The sequence below is a fragment of the Camelus ferus genome, chromosome 21 (assembly GCF_009834535.1).
Source record: "Camelus ferus isolate YT-003-E chromosome 21, BCGSAC_Cfer_1.0, whole genome shotgun sequence".
Classification (NCBI taxonomy): domain Eukaryota; kingdom Metazoa; phylum Chordata; class Mammalia; order Artiodactyla; family Camelidae; genus Camelus; species Camelus ferus.
In genome coordinates this window covers 26294094-26315209 of record NC_045716.1, presented here as the reverse complement: position 1 = coordinate 26315209, position 21116 = coordinate 26294094, and the positions used below count along the sequence as shown (strand labels likewise).

At 50.7% G+C, this 21116-nt stretch overlaps 1 protein-coding gene and 1 non-coding gene across 8 annotated transcripts in view; one reads left to right on the top strand and one right to left on the bottom strand.

Annotated features, from left to right (window-relative positions):
- CHD1L (chromodomain helicase DNA binding protein 1 like) overlaps positions 1–20211 on the top strand; it is a 46272-nt gene extending 26061 nt beyond the window's left edge. For 6 of the 7 annotated variants that reach the window (XM_032464462.1, XM_032464461.1, XM_032464464.1 and 3 more), the window contains 11 exons: positions 921–1035; positions 1639–1792; positions 5222–5387; positions 9292–9440; positions 10238–10401; positions 10945–11150; positions 12223–12321; positions 16046–16116; positions 18074–18188; positions 18884–18992; positions 19866–20211. In XM_032464462.1, the coding sequence (XP_032320353.1) occupies positions 921–1035; positions 1639–1792; positions 5222–5387; positions 9292–9440; positions 10238–10401; positions 10945–11150; positions 12223–12321; positions 16046–16116; positions 18074–18188; positions 18884–18992; positions 19866–19944 (1427 nt within the window). In that variant the 3' untranslated portion in view covers positions 19945–20211. Of the gene's footprint in view, positions 1–920; positions 1036–1638; positions 1793–5221; positions 5388–9291; positions 9441–10237; positions 10402–10944; positions 11151–12222; positions 12322–16045; positions 16117–18073; positions 18189–18839; positions 18993–19865 lie in introns of those variants that run through there. The other variant, XM_032464463.1, reaches the window with a different exon arrangement.
- TRNAS-AGA lies at positions 15717–15788 on the bottom strand. Its single transcript has one exon. It is a non-coding gene; the product is annotated as a tRNA-Ser (tRNA).
- Positions 20212–21116: the final 905 nt, after the last annotated feature.

Below are 21116 nucleotides of genomic sequence, written 5' to 3'. Positions count from 1 at the left end.
CCAGCCTGACTTGTCTTGAGATCCAGCTTGGAGTCAGCAGCCCGTCTCAAAAGTCAGTCCTTAATTCTGGCTCTTGGAACAAGCTGTTTCAGGCTTGCTTGTTTCAGCAACGAGCTGTAACGACCCTGGCAAGAGGGAGTCCGTTTTGCACTTGTTTCCACATTAATCAAAGAGAAGGCTGTAATTTGCCTTCATGGTTCTCTTAATTAATTCCCGTAGTCCAAGAAGCCTCCGGGCCCGTCCTGCAGCGCTGGAGGAAGCGCAGAGCTGTCCCGCGCAGCGTTCTTGTCCTGTGGGTGGTTTTCTTACCGTCTCCTTGATGAACTTGGAAACAGGCTCAAAGAAGCCTGAAGTCTTCTCCAGTCAGAGGGAGGCGGCCTCCCTGCTCTGCTCGCGGCGGCGGCGGCGGCGGCGGCGGGGGCGGGGGCGTCCCCTCTCCTCCTCCCCCTGCGCCCGGGGCCCTGCTGCCCCGCTGCCGCTTGCGGTGGACGCCGAGAGCTCTTCTTCTCACAGTGCCCGCGACAGGCCTCGCTCACGTTTAAAGCTGCTTTCTGAAAGACCATGTGTCCTCTCCCACACGCTATTCTAAACAAAACTCAATGAAGACTTTTAAACAGAAGAGATTTTAAAATGGCTTCAGGGCGCTCACTTAACACCCGCTTTTGCCGCTTACTCTTGCTCCCCTCACTCTGTTATTTCGGTCGTTAAATTTTTCCAAGTCAGGCAGTATGAGCCTGGGTTGGACTTCTGACCCCTATGAGACTCTGTCTGCAGTTGGGGAGGGGGTGTCCGTGTGGAGGATGAAGCCAGTTGTTCTGATGGTCTCCATTTATCAACCTGACCAGTGTAGTCTTGCATCCTGATCGTCAGGTCCCCGGCCCGTGAGCTGCAGCTGACGCTCCTTTTTGCGCTGTTTGCAGGTGGCGTCGGCATGAACTTGACGGCAGCAGATACTGTTATTTTTGTTGACAGTGATTTCAATCCTCAGAATGACCTGCAAGCAGCCGCCAGGGCTCACCGAATCGGCCAGAACAAGTGAGAGCCCTAAACGCCGGCACGGCCCCACTGCCCTGGCTCCTCAGCGGTTCTGGGTTGGGGAGGAAGGTGAAGGACGTGGGCTGGGACGGTCGCGGATTGGGGGGCGAGGGGCCGCGAGGCGTGAGCCCAGCCCTGCTGGTGACTCCAGAGTAGTGCAGGGCTGGGCCCGTGACTGTTCCAGACTTGCTTTGTTTAAAAGAGCAAAATCAAGTTGAGAAAGGACCAGAAGGAACCTTTAGAGGTCGTTTAACTCATCCTTCCTGAGTCGAAGTCTAATTCAGCTGAAAGTGAAATTACAGGTTTATGGAACTAAGCTCAGAAGATAGGTCTTGCCCTCTGACCTGAGGGCGATTTAGATCTACCCGGGGTTTGCTGCCGCCACGGGTAAGGAATCGCAGTGACGACCCCTCATGGTCCCTCCCTTGACTCTTTTGGAAAGTTTCAGTGAGAGAGGCCAGATCTCTGACGGCCACCTCCCTTTAGTGGTGCCCCAGACACGGCATTTTGAGGCTCCTTTTGGACTTGTCGGCCTTGCGTGCCTGTGCCCGGCTTTGCAGGCCCCTTATTACAGCACATTCCTCTCCTCGGACGTCTGCACAGGTCTGTGAAGGTTATTCGGCTGGTTGGCCGAGACACTGTGGAAGAAATAGTCTGCAGGAAGGCCGCCTCCAAGCTGCAGCTCACCAGCGCGGTCATGGAAGGGGGCCGCTTCACCCTGGGAGCCCCGAGACCCTCTGCGGACGCTGACCTCCGGGTAACGCACGTCGTTCTTCACTTTGGAAAGTGTCGTGATTGTAGCCAGTGCTCTCTGGGGATGAGAAGGAAGTGAAAAGAACTGGCATTAATCCGCCCCCAACGGCACATCTGTTCCCGGGCCAGAGTCCTGCTGCCGGCGCGCCTCCCGCAGGCCGCGGTGGGAGCTGCGACGAGCGGGCTCTGTCCAGACGGCAGGTCTAGAACGCGGCGGGCTTTGGGCCCCTCTGACTGCACTCCAGCCCAGGCCCTGAAGCTGGCTGGCCACGTGGCTCTGAGCAGGCGTCTCGCTTTACCTTTGCTTTTCTGAAAGCCAGGCTGCCGCGGGCCGCCTCTGAGGGCCGCTAGGAGAACGAGGTGAAATAAAGAGCGCAGTGTAACAAACAGTGATTGCTCCCATATCTCCACCTGAACCCCAGGCCCTCTGGTCAGTTCACATCACCTTCTTCATGCTCACAAGAGGGTGGACAAGACTGGGAATTCGGAATTATGCCATACATAGGAAAAGTGGGTGAAAGAATTAGAGTTAACTGCTTGAAGACAGGGACACTGGATAGGGAAGAAATGCTGGCTTGGAAGATTTTAGAGAAAGCTTTTATCTGCAAGAGGGCTTACAGACACTCTGTAGCAGCCCTGGGGTTAAAATTAGAACCCATGTGATCGTGTGTCCCAGGGCCTTCCATTCTGACCCAGGCATGAGGAGCTGGAAGCAGAAAGACCAGCTCCTGGGACATTGGAAAGACCCAGGCGTGCCGGGGGTCGCGGGTCTCTGCCAGGGCAGCAGCAGTGCGAGGGCCTGGCGTGAGCAGCGCACGGAAGACGAAGTGACAGGAGTTGGCTGTCAGAGGCGGACGGCTGGGGAGAAGGACAGTTCACAGGTGGCTGTGAGGCTGGAAGCCCAGGTGATGAGTCCGGTAGCAGTTAGGAAGGTGGAAGGTAGAACAGAGGTTTAGAAAGATAATTTAGGCTTTAGTCAACAGAGTTTGCGGTAAAAAAAACACAAAGCTACTGTTAGAGGAAAACTGAGACAAGAATTTCATCTGCAAAAGTTTATAAGAAAGAGCAGGCTTTAAAAGGTCTCGTTTGTCAAGCAGGAAATACAACAAGTATTTAAAAGGAAAAAAGCTACACACTTACGCACAGAGCCACTGGTCTACAGTTAGTCTGGTTAAAAACAACGTCTTCTCACGTGGTTTTCATGTCCACAAAGAGCAGCGCCGGCCTTTACGCCCGGCCTTGCAAAAGACGAGGCTCCCACTGGTTTTGTCAGGGAGTTAGTAACTTGCGGGAGAGGCTGAAGGTTTCCTTTGTGTTGGGGCCAAAACGAGAAAGAGTAACCCTGGGTTCTGTGCATCTTCTTGTTTGGTTTTTGTTTAACCTCAAGGTGCAAAGTGTTTTTTTTTTCTCTTTCTGTTCTTCCTTTGGCTCCCGGCTGACGTGTGCGAGCTCACCCATGCTGGTGGCGGGGCAGGCTCGACGCTGTCTTAACGCTACCTAAGGGGCCACTACAGGTGTAAGCTGAAAGCTCAAGAGAGGGGTCGGGCAGCCTGCGGAGCTCTGAAGTGTGGTTCTCCACGCGCCTGTCCTCTGTTCAGCCTCGAGGGAGGCGAGCCCGCCTTGCGGGGTGGAGGGCATGAATGGCAGAGCCTCGGAGGCCCCCTTCTGGGTGTGCGCGGAGGAGGAGGAGTTGCCAGTAAGAAGTCTGAGCTCTCCCCCGTGGGGAGGAGCTCAGGGGATTCAGTCGGTGTCCCTGTGACGCAGGCTGCTGGGCACATCCGTGCGGTCGTGCAGACATGCCTCTGTGCCATGGGCCAAATCCTGGTGGGGATGTAGGCCACTGGCTGTTGGAGGCGGGCTCTGTCGGAAGGTTCCGTTCTGGCTCTAATGGCGGATTTCTGTCTTCCCTACCAAGACTAGACAGCTTATCTCTTTGGTGGCCGAAAACAAAGGTGACAACCCAATGCCCTCGTCTCAGAAGAAAGCAGGGTTTATTTGTCTGTAAAATAAAAAAGAATCCAACAGTAAAATAGTGACTGTGGCTTAGTAAGTCTGAGTACAGGCTCCTGACGCCCTCAAGGAGGGAAGCGGGCTTGTCACCCTGCAGGGAGGAGTTGGCAGAAGCAGAGTGAGGCAGAGCAGCTGCAGCAGCGTCTACTGAACGCCTGCTGTGTGCTGTGTATTACATGCAGTGTTTCCTTCCCGTTGTTTCCGTGAATGTAAGTTACCAGAGAACGAGGTAGGCGCTGTTTCCATTTTAAGTAATTTTCCCTGGGACGTTCAGGTTTAGGACTCCAGTCTGGGTACTCTCTAACCTCCAGGCACATCCCTTTGCCCTTAATTGCTGTAAAATATTGCTTCTCTAAAAACACGGGTAGTCCCTTGATGGCTGAGACTCATCACAAGTGAAAGCATGAATATGAGATGGACCAAAGGGAGTGTCCCATTGGGACCAGTCCTTCTCATACATAGCTGGCTTTCTTCTATTTTGGGGGCCAGCTGCCGCAGCCAGTCACCTTGTCACACGTATATCAGGGTTCAAGGTCAGTATAGCCCGGTGTGTTGCTTCGGTGAACTATCTGAATTTTTTTGCAGCTACCAGAGAATTTCCTAGTCACAAAACAGAACATCTAGAGATAACCGACCCAGTCTAAGAGGACAAGATGCAAATGAGGAGCCAAGACGTGAATGCAGCTTGGCCCAGCATCTCAGTTAGCTCATAGGGAAGCACACAGGTGAAGGTGGGACGCTAAAGCCAGGAAAGATGATCTGAAGTTTTTGGGTGGTTCCTGCATCCCTAGGAAACGGACCGAGAGCACAGTAGAGAGAAGGGAAGAGAAGCGGGGCCGTGGAGGCCCAGAGCAGTGTCCAGGAGCATTAGAATTGAGAAATGGCCTTCAGGCCCGGTGATCAGGACTTGTCACTGGCCTTCGCCAGGGTGGTTTCCATAGAGCGCTGCGGCAGGAACGAAATTGCCAAAGGAAAGCAGTCAGTCAGTCAGTAGTGGAGGTAGAGTGCCCGGTGTAGCCTTCTCTTTCTGAGAAGCTTGGCAGCGGGAGTCGGGGGAGAGTAGCTAACAGGGTCTGTGACTTCTCATGTGGCTGCTGGGATGCCTGTGAGAGCGACTGTGCGAGAGGTGCTAAGATAACGCAGGAAATTATGATTATTCTTCAGGAAAGATTTCAGGTGAAAATTTTTTGGTTACTGAGAATTGCCAGAGTCAGCGTCTCTGACCGTCATTTATTACCTCTCTGGTTACCCATCATCCATCCTCGGAACAGCCCTGGTGGTGTCATCCTTCGTGGGGAGGGAAGAGACACTGACCGTCAGGGAGGGGACGTGCCTGGTGTCCATAAGCCGCTTAGCAAATCACTGATACCCCAGGGTTTGTTTTCACAAGAGCCAACTGGACTTTTCTGTTTTCTCATTCAAGCTGAGTGAGATCCTCAAATTCGGTTTGGATAAACTGCTGTCTTCTGAGGGGAGTACCATGGATGAAATAGACCTGGAGCCTATCCTGGGAGAAACAAAAGACGGCCAGTGGCTCTCCGATGCCTTGCCGACAGAGGAGGAAGGAAGCAGAGACCAGGAGGAAGAAAGTAAGTGGGGGCGAGAGCAGAGCTGGTGGTCCTGCCACCCCCGCGGGGATGTGAGTGCGATGCGTCCCCGTGGAGAGTCCTGGTGCTGCTGCCCGGGCACCCTTCCCCTGCCTGCCCCTCGCCGTGGGCTCACTGTTTAAGACTCACGCGGTTCAGAGGTTGTCGGACTGTCCCATGCGGCTGAACTTTGAACCACGTTGATGGTAGCAGTGCTTATGGTGGTATCCGTCTCAAGGATGTAAATGCGTATTTTTCCTCCCTTGATTGCAGGTGTGTTCCCCTTTGTCTGTCCTTAGTCCTCTGTCCTTGGTGTGGAGCTGCACGTGGTGAGGCCTTCTCTGAATGGTGGAACGATTTATTTTAAACTGCAGTGAACACCGATTGAGCCTTTACTCTGTGTTCAGTCAGAAGTCTGCTTGTCACGTGCCTTGTACTAATTTTTTTTTATTTAATCTTCACCATGAGGTGAGGTGCCATTAATTTTAGTTTGTAAGTGAAGCGATACATGTAAATCATAAGATGATTTTTGTCATTTTTTTTTTGCTTTTGGTCAACATTTGTCTTTTGTCCGTTTCTATAGTACTTGAATTTCTGATTTGCAGTGTTTTTTCACTTGGTAGCTTTGTAAGGATGTCTTCTGACGTCTTAGGGTTGTTTTGAAATGACTCTGCCTGTACCAGAGATTCGGTGCGGACTCAGGCGGAAGGTCTGACTGGTCGTCTTACTTAATTCAGAAGCGCCTGTTCCACTCACGGAGAAGTGCAGCGTCTCTACAGGCTGCTGCTCTTTTGGGTGGAGGGTGGGGTTGGCGTGACTGGTGGCGGTCTGATTCTCCCGTTTCCGTGGGACCCTGATTTTCCGTCCCTTGCTTCCTTCTTTCCCTTTGCCACCAAACTGCCAAGGCATGTCCCTCCTTCTGAGGCGCCTCTCTCCCCAGAAGCAGTGCCGTCCTAAGTTGCTGGCTGCGAGTCCTTTCTAGTCCCTTCCTTTCAGTTCCTTAGTAGTCACTGCTCTGATCTGCCCGGTCTCAGACTGACCCTCGTTATTTTCCCATTTGGGGTGTGGCGTTCTTTGGGGGACAGGTCTGATCTGCAGCTGACACTGGCAGAAGCCTGCTGCCCTCTCTGCGCAGCCCCTGCCTGCCTCTCCGGGCTGGGCCCGGCAGCGGACTCGGCTGGCCTGGGCCGTTCGCGTCTCTCGCACCTGCGGGCTGAGGGTGCCGTGCTCTCTGCCTCCTGGTTCCGCCGCGGCTGTGGCTTTGCTGCCGTGTGTGGGGTTCGCAGGGTGTGTGGGGAGCCCGGCCCGCAGGCGGCCGGCGTTACTCGGCAGGACGCTGCTTTGTGACCTTTCTAGTTGTTTAGTTTAAAAATGTTTTAATATTAGTATTTCTGTTTTTAAAGAGCCCTTTCTCTGCTTGCTGTTTGCCTGTATCTTGCTCTCATTGCAGGGCTGTCGCGCCCTCTCTTATCATAGCTGTTAAAAAGTATTCTGGGGGGGGGGGTATTTATTATCTTAGAAAAAAGAACTCCTCCAGCCTCTGTGTTGTCTTTTCCCTCCAGTTGCTTCTCCTTTCTAAAAACGCTGTCTCGTTTCCGCCGGAGGTTTCCCTGAAACACCTGGTGGCTCTGGCTGGCGCCTGTGCCAGCGAAACGCCAAAGCTGACGGGCAGGTGTCTGGGCTCTGGGTCCTTATTGCAGCGTCACCGGTTGGCGAGCTGCCTTCCTCACTGAAGGGGGCCTTCCCAGATGTCTGTGTCTGGAAGGAAGCCTCTTCTCTGGGCAGCTGTTTCTCCAGAGATGAATGCTTGAGATCATTCTTGGAAAAGGTTGGGTAGGAGCTTGGAATAAATCTGCTCACGCTGAGGGGGCGACGTGAGAAGGGGTTCGGGCGCTCCTGTTCCTTGGTGTGCAGGTTCTCTCAGTCCTCCCCCAACGGGTCCTCGTCCTTGTATGCTCTGCGCTTTTGGAGGGTTGAAGGGGTCCCTGTTCTCATTATCACCCTTTGACTGGGCACCTGTGTTTTGCTTCCACTGCTCTTTTAAATCTGTTATCAGCCACTTTCCATTTTCCAAAGTTATTGAACTTTTCATTCACTGTTGTCTCATATCTTTTAAAAATCCCGTCACTGGCATTTACTTCTGTTAGATGGGAGAAGAAACAGATGCATGTGGTCCTGTTTTTCAGTTGCATTTTGATCACATTAAGCGCTGAAGCTTGCACCCATTTCATCTAGATTAATTTCAGCTTGTTTGCCTAACATTTACCAGAACGAAATAAAATTTCACTGTTTTCCAAAAAGATAATTATATCGTCAGTCCAACTGCCAAAAAAAATTCTATTTTTTTTCAGGCAGCCAAGCTGCCTGAAAAATTCCCCAGTTGTATTAAAACTTGGGGTTTTGTCCTTGATCAGTGAGCGTGGGTTCACTGTGTGGCAGGCGGCTCCCCTGGCTGGAGGCAATTGAGGGTCTGAGCCCGTGGTCTCCCGCCTCCTCTCGGCTGCAGAGGGAAAACAGGGAGCGCGGTTGAAGGGATGTAACTGAGTGTGCAAGAGCGGTAATTAGAGCACACCCCGCCAGAGTGAAAGGAAAAACAGCGCTGCTGTATCTTGACCGCCAGGAATCTTTTTAAAAGTACAGTCCGTGAGTCGAGAACTGCACTGTGAAGCTGCTTGTGCCGATCACGTCTGACGCCTCTTGGCGCTGTGTTTTCTTCCACTTGCTGATAGAGCGCCTCACTGAAAGCCCCCCGCTGATTTAATTAGCAGATGCCAGTTAGAACCACAGCTGGTGGGTTTGGGTACAAGTGTGAAGCACTTGATCTCTTGGGAATGAAAATGTTTGCTTTCTTACTCTTTAGGGAAAACACACTTATCGCTGATTTTACTAATGCTGTGAAAACACGTTCTTTGGTAACATGTGCGTATTACATTAAACACGCTTGACTTTGTAATCTCTGTGTCACCGCTCCCTGGTTGCCAGTCCTGGCTTGTTACGGCTTCTCTTCGTCCGGTGATTCATGATCCTGGCAGGCCATCCAGCAGCCTCTCTCAGCCGCGGTGTCCTCCCCTGTACAGTGGCGCTGGTAGAGCCCGCTCTGCTCTCCCGCAGTCACAGCAGCCAGGTGTGGTCACATAAGGGCTCGGACAGCATCAGGTGCTGTCCACATTTACCCCGCCGTCATCGCTGTTGTCGCTGTCATGAGTGTCCCTGCCCGCTAGCCTTCCATCCCCCTGTACGTAGTAGTATGCCGAAAAGAGCCCCCCGGCCTTCAGAGTCAGCAAATCCTGCCTTCTTCATGTATTAGCACCGAGGACTGGGGAGTCTCTCCCCCGTTGGAGCCTCAGTTCTCCCTTTCTAAGTGGGGTCGGTTGCACCAGGACTGGGGTGTTACACGAGGTCTGTAAAGACCGTCGTAAATCTAAGGGATTGTTAGATTCTTTACTTTCTCATAGATTCTCCCCGTTCCTGTTAATATTGCGGAAAAGGGATAGAGGGGTTAAAACTGTGTTTAGAATTAAAAAAATAGGCTCTTCGTTACCCGTTATTAGTGAACCTTACTGTCAGGGAGATTCATGCGGGGGAATAGTGTGGAGTGAGTGGGTGATGAGTGATGCCAGACTCCGTGGGGTGGGGGCATCCGGCAGAGACCCACGGACCATCTAGAGATGGACCGGAGGGCTTTAGCCACGCTCTCCCCTCAAAGGTGAACACGTGAGACCTGCACGTGGATCCCAAACCCGTCAGCGTCAGTGGGACTAGACATCCACTGCCTGCCTCGTGAGCTAGTCTCAGCCCGTTTAGAACACAGGCTGTTTGCTAGTTCACCCTGGTTATTGCTTTGAATCGAATTGGTCTATTTGTCTTTAGTATCTAACATGTCTCTCTCTGTGTTTTATGTCCTTAGAAAACCACATGTACTTATTTGAAGGTAAAGATTATTCTAAGGAGCCTAGTAAAGAAGACAGAAAATCGTTTGAACAACTGGTGAATCTTCAGAAAACCCTTTTGGAGAAAACCAGGCAAGAGGGCCGGTTACTCCGAAATAAAGGCCGTGTAAGAACTGTTCATTTATGGAAGAGTACATTCTTCCAAACTTTCATCCTAAGAGAGCAAAAAATGATACTGGTAGTGATTTGTTAAGAAATAAGTATGCAAGTATTTGTTGAAATGCAGGTATAATTAACTGTACCTTAGTGTAAAAGCGATGTAAAAACAGCATTAGAAACACCATCAAGGAGAGTATGTTCACCACTTAGGGCACGTGAAGGCAGCCGTCCCTTGGGGCCCCTGAAGGCATCGCTGTGTTGCACCAGCCTCCTGCGCCCTGCTGCTGACGGCCGCGACCCTGCGTTGTTAGGACGGTGGCAGTCACAGGTGGTCTGCATGGCATCCGCAGTGGCCCGGCACTTAGTATGTGCTCAGTAAGTGCTGGTTACCGTTCAGATGATCATGATGTTGAAACATTCTTTTTAAGAAGGAATGACATAATACAGTGAGGAGGATTTCCACTAAAAATTGTTAACCCTAAAATGGCATCCTACAAGGTATGCTGTCAATTAAAAAAAAAAAAGATATTTTCTGAAGTAGCTTATTCCCAGTGAGATGAATGAAAATGACGCACTGCTGCCCTGGCCGTGCCCGGGCTCTGGCAGAGTGCAGAGCACGGGGTCTTGGTTACCGTGCCTCCAGGACGTGTGCATGGTGGTGTCTTGCCAGCACACAAGTTGGCGTGGTTTTGTGAAATATTTAGCACGCTGCTTCCATGCAGAGTGGTTTTAGGGATGAAGGAAGCTCACGGAGGAACAGGTAGCCCCCAGCCTCCCTGCTCACGGGTCTTGTCCTTCCTCCAGGTTCTCCTCCCAGGCCTCAGCGAGGGGTCTACCGCACGTAAGCGGGTTCTGAGCCCTGAAGAGCTGGAGGACAGAAGGAAGAAAAGACAAGAAGCAGCAGCCAAGAGAAAGAGACTAACAGAGGAGAAGAGGAGGGAAAAGGAGGAAGCAGAACGTAAGAAAAGGTATGTGTGTGGCATTTGACTGTGTCGTGAATAAAGCCGAGGGCCATGGTCGGTCAGGGCAGCACCACCGTATCGTGAGTCCCCAGCTGAGCAGCACTTCAAAATTGCAGAAGACCCCTGTGAAGCTGCTGGTTCCTACTGGTAATAGAATACTTTTTAAAGATTAAACTTTAACCTTAACAGTTAGTCTACTTAAGAGAGCAGTCCTGAGTGTCGAAGGCAGAGAAGATGCATTCAACTGAAGCCAGAAAATTTTAGGATTTCATTGTCTGACAAAGAGGAGTTTGAACAGTCCCTTTTAGTCACATGTCCTTAAGAACAGTGACATCCAGTGGCTGCTCATTATTGACGTGTAGTCAGGAGACAGGCTCGTTGGTAAGACTTCTTGTTTACTTACAGGTAGGCAGGAAACCTCAGTCGGGGTGAGTTTCTGACTGCATTTCTACTTGGCGCTTACTGTTTGTGAACAGCAATGTGAAATGTGCTCCGAGGGACGTGGCGAATAGACCCAGTTAATGTCCTTTTCTCTCTGGCCCCGTGAAGGATGGCCTGGTGGCAGTCCAACAATTACCAGTCCTTCTGCCTGCCTCCTGGGGACAGCGAACCAGAGGACCTCGAGGAAGAGGAAGATGAGAACTCTGCCCGGCTGGATTATGAAGACCCAGACTCGACCTCCATCAAGTATGTTAGCGGTGACGTCACCCACCCGCAGGCCGGGGCGGAGGATGCGGTCATCGTGCACTGCGTAGGTAGGAGACGTGGTGGGGGTCTGGGTGGGGGCCTCCATCTTTATGGTGCCAAGAACTGGGGAAGGTGAGGCAGAACCCTGACCTCAGGGTGATTAATGGGCCTGGTGCAGACTTATGTGGTCAAAAAAATGTGAATTTTACAACCAGGAGACTGGGATTTGACTCTTCTCTCTCTTGTTTACCTGGTTGAGCAGCCCAAGCTCCCTGGGCCGCAACTGCCTTATCTCTATAATGGGATAATATCTGCTCTGTTCTCTGCACAAGGTTTTTATGAGGGTGAAAGGGGGCACTATCTACAAAGCAAGTGAATCCTTTGAGCAAAAGCGGAAACTCCGAGCATGTTCTTTCCTCGTGACCTGGGTACCTCTGACTTCTCTGCAGGAGCCCTCTTTCCCTAAGTAGCCACATCAAACATTACTCATCTGTGTGTGCCTCAGCGGGGCCTCCCCTGAGCGCCAGACCCCACCCTCACCGCTCTGGTTTTCTCTCCATTTTCCTGCCTTACTTCACTCGACGACCCAGCAGCACCTGACAAATTCCGTGTGTATTTGCTTATGGCTTCACTGAACTAGAAAATAAGCTTCACGGGAGCAGGGATTTTTTTTTATCCACTGCTGTAATCCTAGTGCCTAAAACAGTGCCTGACATGTAACAGAAACAGATGTTTGTAGTATGACTGAATGAATGACTGACTCTGAATACAAGGCCCTAACCAGCCGTGTCAGTGCCGGCCTGAGCAGGGCACTCAGCCTCCCCGCGTTCCTCCTGGGAAGTGGGAGCTGTGTGCGGCTGTGCCGGCAGAGCTCCGGCCCTTCCTGCACTGCATCTGCTCCCCGTCCCGCCAGCTGTCTCCTGGGAATCGCAGGAGAACCAGAGAGTTCACGCTTTCAAAGCACTAATTCTTCCCATGCTTTCCTGTTGTGTTCACCAGGTAGATTCCAGAAAACCTTAGTTTCTCCTGCCCTTTGAAAAATCATTCTCCCTGAGTCTTTGGGGCATACCTTTGTTTTTTTTAAAGTGTGGACTGGATTTTGTCTCCTATAGAAGAAAAATTTTCTCTTTCTTCTGTCAGATGACTCTGGCCGCTGGGGCCGAGGGGGTTTGTTCACAGCTCTGGAAACAAGGTCTGCCGAGCCAAGAAGAATATATGAGCTGGCCGGGAGGATGAAAGGTGAGAAACAAACCAGAGAGGAGGGTCCGGGTTGGGGGCGGGGGGGGAGGACACCTAGGACAGGCTCACCTGGGTTAAAAGCACCAGGTGAAGGGGCAGAAGAGCTGGCTGGAATCTGAGTTCTGTCCTCAGTTAGCGAGGCGATGTGTGACTCTGAGGCAACCCTGTTTTCTCATTCGTAATTTGTGAACAATACTCGCTCCACCCGCCCCGTGGGACTATAATGAGGATAATGAACGTGCAGGTATTCTGATAAATGTCAGTCCCCTGCGTGCACCTTAAAGGACAGGCTTGAAGATCATTTCCTTGTTTACCCAACTCACCCCATCTTCTTGAGGGACTGTCTCATGAAAATGTCAGACACCTGTGGGAGAGAAATCAGACACCACTGAAGTGCTCACGAGAGCCGGGCGCTGACAGGGGGAGGCCATGCTATGCAGGGGGCACAGGCTGGGCTGGAGCTGTCTGGGGCCGGGGGAACTTGGGAGGCCGGCACGGAGACGGGGCTGGGGTGCCTCCTGTTACGTGTGGAGATCACACAGTGGCGAGAGGAGTAAGTGATTATTGTGATTATTTCCTCCAAGCTTGAGAGGCTAAAGGATGTTGTCCAATAGAGAAGGGCCCTCCAGATTGCTTAAAGGTTGATTTTCCCTGACTTCCCTCCTCAGTTCTCTAGGGCAGAAAGGGATGTAAAGACTTAGGATGAGCACTTTTCCTGCTAAAACCGACGACTGAACAGAGGGTTTAGCGTGTGTTGACGCAATTCACCCGGATCCAGATCTTGAGTGGGCAGCTGGAAAGGAGAGACTCCAGGGGAGGCTGGAGCTAGAGGTGCAGACGGAGGGGTCCCCGCTTGGATCCTCGTTTTAAACCCTGCAGGCGATAGGACGGAGAAGCGGGAGGCTGGAGAACAGAACCTGGGAACACCTCCAGTTAGGAGCAGGGGCAAGGAGAGGAGACAGAAGGAACAGTCAGAAAAATAAGGGACCTTGAGAACGTGGGGTTTCGAGGCGTAAGGGGGGGAGGGCGTCAAGAAGCGGTCCCCGGCGCCAGGTGCTGATGGGCGGACGGGCACTGGGGAGAGCCCGCTGGGTCCGCCCCAGGGGGCAGTCGCACAGCCGCAGGAGCCCTCTGAGGAGAGTGTAGCGGGAAACCTGGTTGCAGAGCTCAGGTGCAAGTGGTCAGCAAGGAAGCACACACGGGAGTGTGTACTCTCTTCTGAAGAAGGACTGAAATAAGGTGGAGCAGGAGAGATGAAACATAGGCTTGAATTACCATGGAGGGCTTCATGGAAGCGGTGGAAGTTTTCTTGGGCCTGGAAGGATGGGCTGAATTTAAATAGGTGGAGAGAAAGGGCAAGAGAGCCCCTAGCTGTGCCGCATTCTCTTTGGTGCCCCTGTAATCCCAGCCTCCCCAGCACGGGGCGGTCAGCGAGTGCTCCTGGAGAGCGGAGCGCGGGCCGTCAGGCTGGAGCGGAGGGTCTGGCTGGAGGGACAGAGGATGCAGGGACGGAGCTCCTGACATTGATCTTGCCAGTGGGTTGTTTGGATATGACACCAGAAGCACAAACAACAATAGGAGAAAAACAAGTGGGGCTACATCAAACTTAAAAACGTATGTTCTACAAAAGAAACGATCAACAGAATGCAGCCTACTGCATGGGAAGTAATATTTGCAAACCACGTGTCATTAAGGGTTAATATCCAACATTTGTGAAGAACTCAGACAACTCAATAGCAAAAACAAAGTCTGATTTTCAGATGGGCGGACTTGAATAGACATCTTTCTAAAGACATCCACATGGCCAACAGGTACACGAAAAGGTGCATGACATTGCTAATCAGGGAAACGCAAATCAAAGCCACAGTGAGGTATCACCTCATGTCTGTAACAGTGGCTACCACTAAGAAGACAAGAGATCAGTATTGGGCAGGGTGTGGAGAAAAGGGAAGCCTTGTGCACTGTTGGCGGGACTGTGAACTGGTCCAAACAGCAGACAGAATAGTATGGACATTATTCAAAAAATTAAAGCTACAACTAAGATACGATTCAGCAGCTCCACTTCTGGGTATAATCTAAAGGAAATAAAAGCAGGTTATCACAGAGACATGTGCATCCCCATGTTTACTGTAGCATTACCCGTAACAGCCAAGATACGGAAACCACCTGTCTGTCAGTGCGTGAGTGGATAAAGAAGATACAGGATACCCCCATGCGCGCGTGCGCGCACACACACACAAAACAGAATACTATTTAGCCATGAAAGAAAAGGAAATCCTGCCATTTGTGTTAACATGGAGGCCTTGAGAACTTATGCTAAGTGAGATGTCAGACAGAGAAAGACAGCTACTATATGAAGTCTCTTAAACGTGGAATCTATGAAAGCTGAAATCTTAAAAGCAGCAACAGTGGTGGTTGCTCAGGGCTAGGGAGTGGCAGAGATACTGAACAGACTTGCAGCTGGTAGAGGAGCAAGTCTTGGAGATCTAATACTCAGTCCAGGACTACAGACAACAAAACTGTATTTTAAATGTTAAACTTTCTAAGAGACTATAGATTTGATTGTCCCACCACTAGAAGAAATGATAAATTATGTGAGGGATTGAGGCGTTAGCTAATGCTACAGTGGCAATCACAGTGCAGTGTAAATGTATCAGGGTAATTAATACATTGTACACCTTAAACTTACATAATGTTATGTGTCAGTTTTATCTCAAACAAACAAAAAAATCCCCAAAACAACAGTTGTTGGTGAGGGTATGGAAAAACTGGAACTTGATAGTGGGAATGTAGAACGGTGTAGCCATTATGGAAAACAGTGTGAAGGCTCTTCAAAAAACTAAAACTAAAATTACATACGATCCCGCGCAGGGGTCTGTACCCAAGAGAACTGAAAGCAGGGACTTGAGCAGACATTTAAATGCCCATGTTAGCATTATTCATAACAGCCGAAAGGTGGAAGCAAGCCAAGTGTCCATCAGCGGGTGAATGGTATGTACATACAGTGGAATGTTACTCAGCCTGAAAAGGAAGGAAATTCTGACACATGCGACAACACGGAAGAACCATAGCGACATAATCTAATAAGCAAAATAAGCCAGTCACAGAAAGACTGTATACTGTGTGATTTCGCTTATCTGCGATAGCTGGAGCAGTCAAAGTCGAGAGAAAAGCAGAAGGGGGGCTGCAGGGGCTGGGGGAAGAGGGCACGGGGGGGCTGTTTCATCCCCACAGTTTCAGTCCTGCAAGATAAAGGGTCCCGGAGATGGGTTACACAACAGGGTGAATGTGCTTAACACTACAGACCTGTGTGCTTAAGGATGGTTAAGACGGCAAATTTTACTTTTTAATTTTGGGGGGGGCAGGTAACTAGCTTATTCATTCATTCATTTTAATGGGGGTACTGGGGGTTGAACCCAGGACCTCCTGCATTCTAAGCACACACTCTACCACTGAGCTATTCCCTCCCCTCTAAAATGGTAAACTTTATGAGTATTTTACTACAATTAAAAATATTAAAAATAAATGTTTTTGAGGAAAAAACAATTCACAAGTGAAGTGAGTACCTGGCGAAGGCAGTGACCACTGGCCAGGAGAGTGAGCCAAGGAGGCTGTGGAAAAGGCAGGGCACGCACAGGAGGGGTTCAGGACAGTCCTTCCTTGGGGGTCGCATCCCGTCGTGAATGTAATGCTCTTTCTGTTGCCCCTTTTTATTTTACCTCAGACTTGAGTTTGGGAAGTGTCCTTTTATTTCCTATTGATGACAAAGAGTCAAGAAGCAAAGGGCAAGATCTGGTAAGTAAAAAAGATCACATCTTTTATCAGAGCTGAACTTTGGCTCGCGTCACCTCCCGCTGGGACCACTCCTGCTCGCGCTGGCCTCTAGCAGCGTCTGTCTGCGTGGGCTGCCGCCACGAAACACGCAGACCGAGTGGCTTGAAAAACAAAGTTATTTTCCCACGGGCCTGCAGGCTGCAAGTCCAGTACTAGGACTCCAGCAGGGCCGGTTTCCTCTGGGGTCTCTCCTCGGCTTGAAGACGGTCACCTCCCTGCTGCGTCCCCACAGGGTGTTTCCTCTGTGCAGTGCAGATCTAAAGGCTCGTTCTAACTTCACCGCCTCTTAAAGGCACTTTTTTTCTCTTTTTTAATTGAAGTAAGTTACAGTGTGTCAGTCTCTGGTGTACAGCACAGTGTCCCAGTCATGCATGTACATACACATATACATATATTTGTTTTCGTATTTTTCATTAAAGGGTATTACAGGATATTGAATTCAGTTCCCTTAAAGGCACTGTCTTTAGATACAGTCACATTCTGAAGTACTGAGGGTTGGGGCTTCAATATAGGAAATTGGGGGACACAGTTCAGCCCATAACAAGCAGGTTGGGCCTTGCTTTCTTCCCACCCCCCACCCCCGTCCATCACAGCCCCGGAAGCACTGTCCCCCGTTTGCTCCCTCCGCTGGCCTAGATGGCAGGCCCCTCCTGGGTGCAAGGGCTCTTGTATTGTCCTCTTATCCTCAGTGCCTCATGCAGTCCCAGCTTATAGGAAATGCTCCATAAACATTTACTAAATGAAGAAGAAAACATGAGTGAAAGCTCTGAAGATCTCATCACTTATCACATGAAGAAGCCTGTGGCAGGTCGTGTTTCCTGCCAGCCACAAGCAGAGGAGGTGAACCAGTGCGTACTTCTGCCAGCATCAGAATTCTCCTTTCACACCTTAAGTGTCTCCCACTCGCCTGTCACTTGGAATTCCTGTAAGATGTTTTATTTACCACACCTACCTAGTTTTCTCCAAGGGCCTGAATTCATATTTAAATTTCGAGCCAAATCTTACTGACTTAGGAAAAGAAGAAATTTAGAAATCTGGCTGAAAGACAGGGGCGCTTTCTTGAGGTTGGTGGCCTCACGACTAAGAACAGAGTGGTCTCTTATTCAGTCATCTAGTCATTTCTAAAAAACGAGGAGGACACAGTGGTCGTGCCTAAGAGACTCGGAGTCCAGTGACTCAGAGAACAGCTGAGGGTGCGTGGAGCAGCGCAGCCGCTGTGCAACTGGTGACGTCCGTCCCAGGCGCTGCCCTTGCACTCGGGTTAGGACTGGGTGGGTGGTGTTGGCCATTTTGTCCTCCCGGGAGTTGTCTGAGCAGGGCTGGGGTGCCTGCTTGTCTCTGGGACCTCAGAGCTGACTGGAGCCCCAGAGCTGGGTACAAGGACCTCTAAAGCTCCCCCTGCTCCTAAGATTCTCAAGAATTCTTTCTTTCCCCTTGAGAGCATTTAGAAAGGACAGCGTGCTTTGGACTCAGGTTTTAACATATCTTTAAAAAGAGGAAGAAAAGCTTATATAAAATTACCACTAAGTAAGACTGAACAGTTACAGCGGGGCGTGGAGTCATGGATCTCGTAGGACCTGGCTGTCCAGGCAGCGCGTTCCAAAGAGAGGAGGCCAGAAACAGGTAAACAACAGGGCCTGCTACGCAGCACAGGGAGCTGCATTCAGTTTCCTGTAATAACTATAATGGAAAGGAATCTGAGAAGTACATGTGTGTATATGTGTAACGGAACACTCTGCTGTCCACCTGAGACTAACACTGTAAACTGACTATACGTTAATAAAGAGTTAGGAAAAAGAGGTGAAGCCAAAGTCCGGGTAACCTCAGAGGGGCTGTGCCTGCCCTCCGGGGGCAGGTCCCTTAGCTGGCGGCGGAGCATCTCATGTCTCTTCACCCACTTAATGACTGCTTCTCCTAGTTGGCCTTGATTGTGGCCCAGCACCGCGACCGCGCCAATGTGCTGTCTGGCATTAAGATGGCAGCCCTGGAAGAGGGCCTGAAGAAGATATTCTTCGCAGCAAAGAAAAAGAAAGGTAATCTCTTCGTTTGTGCCCGGGAGTAGGTGAATTTCTATTTCTAAGCATATGTGAGTTTTAAAGGGAGGGGACCGATGTCAAGACCCCATTCAGTGTACGTGGTAAAGGTAAGCCCCCACATGGGAGACCACAGAAGTAATGACTGCATCACCCTGTTTGTAAAGCCCCTTTCGTTTCTAAATCTCCTTTGTACCCGTTATCTGCCTCTACTGGGGTGTTTGTATCATGAGCACAGACGAGGAGGCAGAGGACCAGAGGTGCAGTTGGGAAATGCTGTTTATCATTGTCCCCTCTTGGAGAGTCACAGTCCACATCAGCAGACAGTTCTCTGCCAAAGACCAGAGTTACACTTTGTTTCCAAACCCAGGGCATCTCAGGGTTTGTTGAACTGCTTGATTTGTTAAAGAATTGTATCTCGACCATCAGTCATATTCTATTTCCATTATACCTGCTTATTTCCAGAGCCTGTAGATCCTCATGTTCAATAGAATTATTTAATTTTCCCTCTTACGGCCCCTCCCCAGAATATTTCTGACATTATAATTCTGCGCTCTGAGTGGGACGCACATAGTTATACACGTTGTCCACTGGGAACTAGAGTGACTCAGAGGACATTAGTACCTTCTCTGCATAGACTGTACCCTTCAGTTTCAGATGAATGAAGACATCATGATGTGTTCTTTTTGTAACAGCAAGTGTCCATCTTCCACGCATCGGACACGCCACGAGAGACTTTAACTGGTACGGTACTGAGCGACTTATTCGGAAACACTTGGCCGCAAGAGGCATCCCAACTTACATGTATCCTTTCGTTGTCCTCATCGTGTGCTCTCGCAGCTCAAAAAGGAGGACGTCTTGTGTTTTCTGGTGTCACTGTTAACCCAAGGCCACGCCCTCTTCTGCCACGTTTTTCACTCTGCCCCTTTACAGTGGGGAAGAACTAAGATGCACTGGCTGACCTGTGTGTGTCCCGGGGCCGAGCCCGCCCACAGCGAGGCTCGAGGCGCCTGAAGAGGGGGATCTGCAGGGCAGCCGCGCTCGGCACGTGTCGCATCTTGCCACACCGCGTCTCCCCCTTCAGGCCGGCAGACCGAGGCCCGACGCTGGCAGCTTCGCTCTGTTTGCTGACAGACACGCAGCAAAACAAGTGAGCTGCTGTGTTTCTGAACCTGTTCAGTGTGTTCTTAAGGAGCAATGAGAAAATAATTTTGACCATTCAGGGTATAATCTAGTTTTGCAAGACTAGTATTTTCTTCTAATGACTCGCTTGCTGTGTGAGTTAGCATTGCTGGAACTTATACTGAGTCCAGAGTCACTAGAGGAAGCTGAATTGACCCCCAAGAGCTACGGTCAGACAGAAACTTCATCCTCTTACTTCGTTACTGAAGTTAATTCAGTCGGTGGTTTTCAGGATATTTAAATCGCTGTGAACCTTAAGAGAGACGTTGTATTCTATGCGCTCACACAGCACGCGCGGTATCAGAAGCCCTCTGCACAGCAGGCCGGAGCAGCGGTCGTGGGCGCTGACAGCGTCGGAAGGGCTTCTGGTACGGAGAAAGGAGGTCCAGGCTCCTGGGCTGCTTATTTTGATCATGACTAAACCAGGGACCGCGTAGCTTTAGTGAAGTTGACTTTAAAGTGATGAAACACATATTCCTTGACCGCCCTTCTCAGATACTACTTTCCTAGAAGCAGGGCTGCCAGCCTTCATTCACAGCCCTCGTCTTCATCCTCACGACAGCTGGTGCCTTAACCGCTGGCCCAGCGTCAGGGCCAGCCCTCAGCAGCCAGCCGAGCCGTCTGCTCAGAGCTCCTGTAACAGCAGTTCACATTGGGATCAGGGCCCGGTGGCCTCTGAGATACTGTTTTCTGGAAGTTCTAACGTTCTCTCTTTCGGTGTTGCTGCTTCAGTGCCTGTGGTACAGGGACGCACAGGTTGTGTGAGAAGGTCCTTGGGCAGCGTGCCTGGGCCCGTTTGCATAGCTATCTGCATAATAATAAAGTTCCCATCTCTAGAGGTTTCATTGCTTTCTTTCCTCTCTAGCTTTCTTCCCCTCCATCAGACTGACCTGTTTGTGGTGAAAAAGTTATGTGGATTAAGGAGAAATGAGCGGTCACAGGAGGACAGGGTGACTCCGAGAAGGAAGCACCTTCAGCCAGTTCGTGCCTTGGAAAGAAAGGTCTCTGAAGGGCAGAGGCTGAGAAAAGGGATCCTGACCCAGAGAAGTGGAGCGCCACCCCTCCCCCCCGCCCTTCTCTTCATACCGCTCAGCATTCAGATCTTGGAGAGCACACAGTGGTCCAGAGGCCTGTCATATGTGACTTCAGAGAAATCAGAGGATCTCCTTTCCCCTTCCCTCCAAATTCAGTTCCGCTCCAAGAAATAAAGGGATTGTGGGAATGGCACAGAGCTGACACTGAATGTCAGATGGGAGGGCAGGGGGCTCAGAGCCCCCGGAGAAGGAGTCTTAGGGGGAGACACCACACAAGCTATGGCTTTTCATGCTTTTGTACGTGAAGTCTCAGTCTTGGCCGACTGTCCTCAACCAGCCTGATTGCTGCTTTGAGGCCCTCAACACCTGGGATGCCCAAAGGCCTCCCTCTTCCAAAGCCTCAGCCCTGGGCCCTGGATGCAGGGAACCCTGGCTACTGGAGGCCTCAGAGCTGGGACCATCACCTCCTAAGGAAGGCGGTGCCTTTAGCACCTGGGTTGTTCTATCTGCCTCTCTCCCCAGCTCCTCGGCCCTTCACGATTTAGCATCTGTGTTGAAGACCTATTAGACCCTAAATTCATGATTCCCAAGTTTGTTTTTCCTAAAATGTACTTTTATTTTCACTGCCCTATCTGCTACTCTTCCCTTCAGCCCTTGACACATGGTTATTATGATAACTTTAACCTCTTGACTGGCGTCATAAGTCTTAGAA